General features: G+C 48.3%; 1 protein-coding gene across 1 annotated transcript in view; it reads left to right on the forward strand.

The window, feature by feature from the left end:
- The window catches only part of MEP1A (meprin A subunit alpha), a 29,325-nt gene extending 24,095 nt beyond the window's left edge, over positions 1-5,230 (forward strand). Inside the window, exons 13-14 of the mRNA XM_019520990.1 lie at positions 4,076-4,280; positions 4,877-5,230. Coding sequence (XP_019376535.1) covers positions 4,076-4,280; positions 4,877-5,024 — 353 coding nt within the window. The 3' untranslated portion in view covers positions 5,025-5,230. The remainder of the gene's footprint in view (positions 1-4,075; positions 4,281-4,876) is intronic.
- Positions 5,231-8,576: the final 3,346 nt, after the last annotated feature.

The following is an 8,576-nucleotide window of genomic DNA, read 5'->3' on the forward strand; positions in this document are numbered from 1 at the left end:
CACTGCCTCCCACCCACTCCCCCAGCCCCCTGCCCCATGGCTGCCCTGCCCACCACCCCAGCTCCCAGTGCTTTAAAAAAGGCCCTGGTACTCACCGGGTGCTGTTGCGCAGGGAGCACAATCCCTGCTGCCCCGTCCAGGCCAGCTCCAGCCCTTTAAGAAAAAAAGAATGGAGAAAAGCCCCAGGACTCACTGCTCCTGCAGCAGCCTTGGGGCTTCAGGGGGCTCATATAGAGTCCCCACGTGGCCGGGGGCGGGGGCAGCGGGGACCACCCCCTGCCTGGCAGGAGCACTGAGTCTGGGGCTTTTTTGTTTTTGTTTTTTCTTCAAGGGCCAGAGCTGCAGCGGGTGGGGCAGCCATGGTGGGGGCTGGGACAGTGGGTTGGGTGTTGGGGGGCTCATGGAAGAGCCCCCCACACAACATGGGGCAATGGGGGGCAGCAGGGATTATTCCCCACCCAGCAGCACCTACTGAGTCGGGGCTTTTTCCTCCCCAAGTGCTGGGAGCTGGGGTGGGGAGGCAGCCATTGCCGGGCTGGGAGCGGATGGGCCTGGCTGATTTAGAGATTTGGAGACTCAGCCGAATCGATTCGGGACAGTGATTCGAATCACCAGATTGAATCACTGTCCCCCAGTCGGCCAAATCCGAATCCAAAGTGAATAATAGTTGCTTCGCATAGGCCTAATAGGAACCTAAGTCCATTTAGAGATGTAGGGCACCTATACATGTGCCTGATGCCTATTTTGACACATGCTAATTAGCAGACTCAATTAATTAGCATGCTCCAAAAGTCTTGGCAGCATGTGTATTCAGCATCCCTGTGCTTCAAAATGGCAGCAGGGGTGCTTTAAATAAGCTTTAGTTAAAGCGCCCCCACCACTATTTTGAAGTGTGGGACGCTAAATACACAAGATGCTGTGGACGCTTTAATTAGAGTGGCTCCCGAAAGCTGCTCTAATTAAAGTGCCTCCCCTCCCCCACCTCAGAGCAGGTGTAAAGACGTCTTTAAAGGCTTACTGAAAGTGTTGCAGCTGTTTCGTTAATTATATGATTTATTATACTTGTATTATCTTCTTTCTTGCTTTTTTGATCACTCCTTGTTCTTCTGCTTTGCTAGCTTATTCTTGACTTTTTTCGTTTTTGGTTTGACTGACCATCTTTTATTTGACTAATCTCTTGAACCTGGATGTTTAGGTGCTTGGAATAACACATTCAAAAGCACCCAAGTCACTCTAGAATCTAACTTCCATTTTCAAACATAATTGAGGCATTTAAGAGCCTGAATCCCATCTAAATTGAAAGAAAATCAAAATTCTTGAATTCAGAAGTCCACATCATTGACTTTCAATAAGACTTAGGCTCTTATTTGCTTATAGAAATTAAGCTCCTAAGTTACTTGAGCTCTTTAGACAATGTCTCCCTTGAGTTTCTTTTCATTTCCTACATGCTTCCTTTTTATTAGGGGGTAGGCATGTCTTCTGGAAAGCTGTCTTTACCTTGCTTGAATCATCTTCACCCTCAGATAAGGGTTTTCATTTTCTTCTTTTGTCTTTAGAGTGTTTCTGACCATCTTTCTGCTGGTATATAAATCACACCTTATTAAAAGTATACTGTTACGCTTCAGTATCACTGTACTAGTTTTGCGTCGTTGTGACCCAGGAGGTTGAATTTTATTACACTGTGAATGAGTAGTCCTACTAACTTGGTAAAACAGCTTTGTTGCATTACTGAAGCTAACGTGACAAGAGCCTGTTCTCCCGCATGCCCCATTGTGCTCTGTTCCAAGAACGAACCGATTATGATGTTGAGAAATTGAAACTCTAGACCTTGTTTCAATGTGGCATTTGACCTATTGATGCCTGACTAGCTGCAATCACTCATTATTACTGTTTTATTAGACTAAGTTGCCCTTTTGACCGCCCTCAAAATTATGAGCTCAATAATAAATTTCTCTGATTTGGAAACTGCTAGAAGCTTCTAATATGAGCGTATTCTAAGTATATACTTGGGATTTGTATCCTTGCAGATGCTACAATGGGGGTCCTCTCCACTCAGACATCTTAACTACACTAGTTCTGTTTTAGCCATTACTCAATCCTCTATAATTTAGTCCAGGGGTAGGCAACGTTTTTTGGCCGGAGTGCTGAAAAAACCACGTCTACCTTGGAAGGTGCCAGAGTGCTGATATGCTGGAGCCCAGAGCAGCTGTTTGCAGCCTCCTGGCTGCAGCCGGCCCATGGAGGCCAGTCTGCTGCACCCGGGCTTGCAGCCTCCCAGCTGCCTGCTGTGAGCAGCCTGGGCTCCATGGCTGGCAGCAGCTGCTTGGAGCCTGGGCTGGCAGTGGTGTGCTGAGCAAAATGGCCTTGCATGCCATGCTTGGCATGCGTGCTGGCAGTTGCTGACCCCAGTCTGTTCTTCTTGAGCAGTTTAAGATCAGGTATTGCAGCATTTCATTGATCTGTATTACTCTACTGTGTTTCAGTATACCTGTTATATCAAAGTCCTCTTCCATTATCAGGCACTCACTTGCCTTTGTGATCTTAGTTTAAGTAATCCCCATCCAAGCTTTGTCAACTCCCATGTCCTCGATGCTACAATCTGCTTCCACTTCAGTTAATTTACAGCCCATTTGTTCTTGCAAAGCCTGAATTTTTCCTCAGAGCCAAATAAACTGAAACTCCTGCTAAAACCACCTCTGCACCCTTCGTGTCCCCTTCCTCACTAATCCTGTATGTGGATGTTTCAGAAAAAGCTCTATACAAGCTTTAAGAATTCCCAAGAATTTAGGTCATTTCCTAAGTAATCTGAATTATTGGGAAAAGTACTTCTTATATATATTAGGCCCCTTGCAGGTGTTAAAATAATGGTCTGTCATTGGGATCAGAGGAGTTTTATGCCCCCATCCCCAAAATTGTATATCCTGCCATACCACGTGTGCAGTGGCAAGATGCATGATGTTTGAAATGGGGCATAAAACTCCTGAGCCCCCATTTGTGTAGCTGCCACGGCCTGGAGCTATTCCCTTTCCAATCCAGGAAATCAGGCCGGGGGCAGCTTTTTCCTGACATAGACCTTGGGGCTGTCCTAAGCCTGATCCCAGTGCACAGCTGAGAGTCAGGATCAGGAATCGGCAGTCATGTGTCTGGCATGTGCCGCAAGTTCAATTTAAGGTGCAGTACAAACCAGCCAAAAAATGTCCATGTTACATCACATTATGTTACTTTATGTTACATCAACGATTCCTGAACTGTGGTATGCATACCTCTGGGGGTACACATGCCATCTCTGGGAGGTATGCAGGAAAAATTGTGTAATGGTGGATTTAATTTTCATTATACTAATAACTGATTCATAGATGTTAGGGGTTGGAAGGGACCTCTCAAGATCATCAGGTCCAGCCCCCCTGAGCTTGGGCAGGAAAGACTGCTGGGGTCAGGTGACCCCAGCAAGGTGAGCGACATTGCTTGGCATTTAAAGGGGTAAAATATAAAATATATGCTGGCAAGGGTATGTGGACAACTGGTAAATCTGGATGGGGGCACGCAATAAGAAAAAATTTGGGAACCTCTGTGTTACATTATGTCACACATGAAACAGTTTTGAGGCTGGTTTGTCATTTCATTGCACCATAAATTGGCTGAACACGTGGCATGTCACGATTTAAGGAGAGCTTAACATATTGATTGACATAAATGTAACTTCTGCCAGGGCTCTTCAACATGGGCTTAAGCTGCAAAATCTGCCTCTGGATTTCAAATGCTCCAGCATTTACATTTTTACTTAATTTGGTCCACTATGAAGAAATAAACCACTGACTTGGCTAGATTTCTGATATTGCTATAATTCAGGGGTGTTCAGATCTGTGGATTTTGCTGGTTTGGTTTAGCCCTAACAGCAGGAGTACATTGCAGGGGCATGTTCTTCCCTTGAGACACGTGCAGATCTTTCTGTACCAGCGAAACCATTACTGTTTGTAAAACCCTGTGAACTCTGTTGGAATGGAAAGTGTCCTGGGTAATGTCCGCTGCTGTTATACTCTGTGCCTCTCACTATTTCTTTCTTCCTTTTCAAAAGATTTAACTCATCTCAACAAGACTGAGGTCCCTATTCAATCTCCACAGCCTGCCTCTGATGTTCTTGTTCTTGAAAGGCAGAAGAGATCAGCCCAGAACAGTGGTCCCATGAGAGACTGGTCTTCCTCCGTAAGAGACCCATGTGACCCGAACCCTTGCCAAAACGACGGAGTCTGCGTGAACGTGAAAGGGAAAGCAAGCTGCAGGTACCATCAAACCCTTTCATGCCAGCCCTAGGTTTGCCCTGCACCAGCTGATACAGCTAATCAGTAGGAGAATATAATTTTCAGGTCATTGCTACAAATATCAATTAATATTTGTAGCAATTACTACTACTAAGGTAATCAATGTCTGTAGCAATCAAAACTCCTCCACATTTCCAGGAACGGTAGAAAGAGCGCGACACTTCCCTGCAGGACTAGCTCTCACTAGCAGTCATCTGGGGAAACCCAGGCACTGTTTCCTGTGCATGCTCCCAGGAGACGTGAATCAGACCACAGAAGGCAAGGGTGGTGTGGGACCTTGGCTCACACCCTTTTAGTAGGAGCTGCTCGGGAACATGGGAAAAGTTTGAAAACTCCTTGAACTCCCTACAGCCTCCACTCCTCAGCTCTGGGTCCCCTTTGTCCCCTACTTGAGGCTGGGCCTAAACAGGACATTTTATCACAAACAAAATAGTCCAGTCCACAACGGACGGGTGTTTTCATTCTTTTGGGAGTTCTGAATATATATGTAAGATCTTGAACTGCTCGCAGGCAAAAATGCACACCATGAATTTGTATTTCTTGCCTTATTTTCTCAGGTGTCCTTCTGGCCAAGCCTTCTTCTATACAGGTGAGAGATGCCAGACAGCACAGGTCCATGGGAATATCGTCGGAATGATGATTGGTGGAGCTGCCGGGACTATAGTGCTAACAATTGTCATCATCTCCATGATTACTAGAAAGTAGAAGCTGCAGTTGAATAACTGTAAGCCTGGCGCTCTTCCAGAGCTGAAAACATTTTGGTCTGGTGAACGAAATGACAGAAATAGTCTGTAAAAGCCATTCAGCATGGTGATGCAGAAATCCACTATCAAGATCTTTTGCTCCCCAGAGCGTGTCACATAAAGAGCAGCCTCTCTGAATGGCTGCTTTAATAAAGATTTTTAGCATGAGAACAACCTGGAGAACCCTTTTTCCATTTACTTTTTCCACTTTGTTCCTTCATTTTAAGTCCTTGTATTGGGCTGTGACTGGTGGAACATGTGCCATGCTCAAACTCAGATGATGTCACAGGAGAAATGCCCTTATGGAAAAGTCCTATAGAACATGTTAAGAACAAACCCATTAAACACAATCGAATTCTATAGAAATCACTCAAAAACTTTGTTGGCCCTGATCCTCAGTGGTTTAAATTGGTGTAGCTCCATTGATTTCCACAGACCTCTGTTCATTTAATTGAATAGAGAGAGTCTTTTAAATACAATTTAGGGAGAGCTTCTTCCTATATATTTTTGCAGTCTCCTATAAGATTCTATAGCAGGGTTATAATTTTATATCAAACCAGATTATCATTTTATAGCAGTTACCGAACATTTGAGTGTCAACCTCCTTTCTAGGTGTCACCCAATGCCCACTGAAGGCAATGGAAGATATCTCCATGATGTCTGTGGGTACTGGTGGGAAGACCACAGGGATAAAATGTCACTGGAGTTACAACAGGAACACAAGCCATTCCCAATGTGCCAGCACTTTTCAGTCTGTTTTATCCTCAAGGGTTCAAATGACTTCCCCAGCACAGATGGGGGGAAGGCTGTCTTGGCCGGTCCCTTGGGAAGGTGGTAGCTGGAGGAGAGTAGGGGATGGACGCTGGTCACAGCAGAAGCGGGGCAGAGTCCCTGGAGTTGTGGGAGCCCCCCAGGCTGTAGGAACAGCTGTTGAAGGCAGACCCTGGGGCTGAGCCAGCCAGAAGCCTGCAGCCCTATGCCTGGCTCAGGCCTGGTCCACTGAGGGGAGCTGTGGGTGGACAAGGCAGGGGCCTGAATAGGCTGGGGCAGCTGCGGTGGCTGTTCCCAGGAGCTCCCATGGCCAGGCCCTTGCCCTGGGGGCAGCTCCACCTTGCTCACATTGCACCTGGTGCACAGGGAGGCTGAGCCCAAAGCCCCCCCAAGCCTGTTGTCCTGCCCTGGTCAGGCAGCACCCCCTCATGGTGGCTGTACCCCATTCCTGTGGAGCTGTGCAAGTCGGGCCAGGCAGGGCCCCACCTGCTGGGTGCCCCTGCCACGACAGCCTGAGCCCATGGAGCCCCAGGGCAGCCCCACTTCTGACCGAGCCCCTGCCTTCCCAAACACCCGGCCAGGCCAGTCTGCCCACAGTATCTCCCCCCAAGCATGCTTCTCACCAAGCGTATGGCCCCAGCACTCAGTGCTCTGGTGGGACAGGGCATCCATCTACCTGAGCCCAGGGCATAGCTGGAGGGATCAGGGCTGGGGCCTGCTGCACCTGTATGGCTGCTCTTTCTCCTGTGCTTGGGATTTTTGCCCGGCACTGGCAGCCCCCATGAACCACCACCCATGAGCTCCACACCGGCCTTGGCCCTGAACTTCCTAGAGAGTCCCAGAGCTGGGAGCTGGAGTGGGGCCAGTCTCAGCTGCACCACTGGGCCAGAGGGGACGGAGCCCCGAGTCATCCCCAGGAAGAGCCTGGTGCAGCTCAGCAACCCCTCCAGAGATGTGGCACTGGGGAGCCAAGGGGGAGGGGGCACATTGCCCCCCAATCTTTCAACTAGGCAAGGGCAGGCTGTAGCTGTGAGCAGGGCTCAGCCCATGTGCCTTGTGGCTGCCACTGCTTTGAAAGTGGCACAACATGGGGCCATGTGCCTCACTGCCCAGCCAGCCCAGCAGTGGGATGCACATGGTGCTATGCCACTTTCAAAGCAGTGGTGGCAGTGAGGTGCAGAGGCTGAGCCCACCTCACAGTTGCGGCCTGCCCTTGCTCCATTGAAAGATCAGGGGGCCAAGTGCCCTTCCCCCCCCGGCACCATGCCTCTGGAAGAGCTGCCGGTCTCCGATTGTTCCACAATCTGGCCTGGCGGGGGCCTGATTCACCATGAATGGGGCCCCAGCCAGGCTGGGTCATGGGACAGTCCCCACAGTACAGGTGGGAATGGGGCCAGGGTGAATGATTCACCCTGCTCCTACCCCACTCTCTCCTGCACTGTGGGGGTCTTCATCTGCCCCCCTATGTAAGCCCAGGCAGTGATAAAGAAGGCAGATTGAAAGAAACTTACCTGCCTGTGGCTGGGCTCCCTGCAATCCTGGCTGCACATGTGCAGGGTGTGCCCGTCCCTTCCCCCATGCTGCAGCAGCCTGCGGCCAGGCTGCCCTACAGCCCTACCTGCTGCCCTGTGTTTGCAGGGGAATGAGCCCCTTTAGCCCCCACTTCTGCTGCCTATGGCCCTGGGTTTGCCCACCTGGTGGGAGCCTTCAGGGGCCAGGTAGGGCTGGAGAGCACAGCCCAGGGGCAGGGGGTGGAGTCAGAAAAACACATACCATGTCCCTGCCTGTGTTCTCCTGACTCTGCCCCCAGTGCCTGCCATGGCCCTGGGACCTGTGGTTGCTCCGGAGAGCCCAGAGCAGCAACTTAAAAAAATGTTTTAAAAATAATTTCCTTGCTCACCTTCTGGCGTGCTGGAGAAAATGTCTCCATGTGCCATCAATGGCATGCATGCTGGGGGTTGGCAACCTCTGCTGCAGGGGATGAAGTGTAATTCATGGTATGCAGGACAAAGAAAATTGTTATAAGATGCAGCTCAGTTTGGAATTAAATAAAAAAATATTTTGTTTTAACATCCATTAGTATCATAGCTATTGCCATGGCATCCTTGATTATTGAGCTGAACCTGAGATAACACCTTTAATTAAAGTACAATTACAAGGCCATTTCTGTTCTAGCTGTTGCTGAGGTTAACTAACTGGCTTTAACTGGCCACAACTTAACTGCTATTTCTTTAAATGAAGGGTAAGGTCTCTACACTGATATAGCGTGGCGTATGTAATAAATGAGTGAGAACTGAAGCATTCCTCTTAGCCTGTGAACTGTGAGATGCTGTTGCTTTTTAAAAAGTTCATAAATGTCAAGAAGCGTAGGGGCAAAGTGAAGTTTGCCATAAATCAGAATTAGAAACAACAAAGAGAACTTTAAAATGATTTTTTCCCAGCTGTGTAAAAAACAAATCAAAACAAACAAACAAACAAAAACACGAGAACAAAGAAAGATGAAAAAGTGTGTTCTCCGTGTGCCAAACATGGAAAAGATAAGCAAAGTATCACCCTAAAAGGAAATGAATTCTTGACCTCAGTCTTCAACCAGAACGATGATGGTGAACATGGGAATAAAGGGAGGAAGACTTATGGGGATGGAGGTACAGAAAAAAAAATTACCACACTGCAGGTGTAAGCAGAATTAAGGAAGAGTGTGTGTGTGTGTGTGTGTGTGTGTGTGTGTGTGTGTGTGTGTGTG

The sequence above is a fragment of the Gavialis gangeticus genome, unplaced genomic scaffold (assembly GCF_001723915.1).
Source record: "Gavialis gangeticus isolate Ggan-Ray unplaced genomic scaffold, GavGan_comp1, whole genome shotgun sequence".
Taxonomy (NCBI): domain Eukaryota; kingdom Metazoa; phylum Chordata; order Crocodylia; family Gavialidae; genus Gavialis; species Gavialis gangeticus.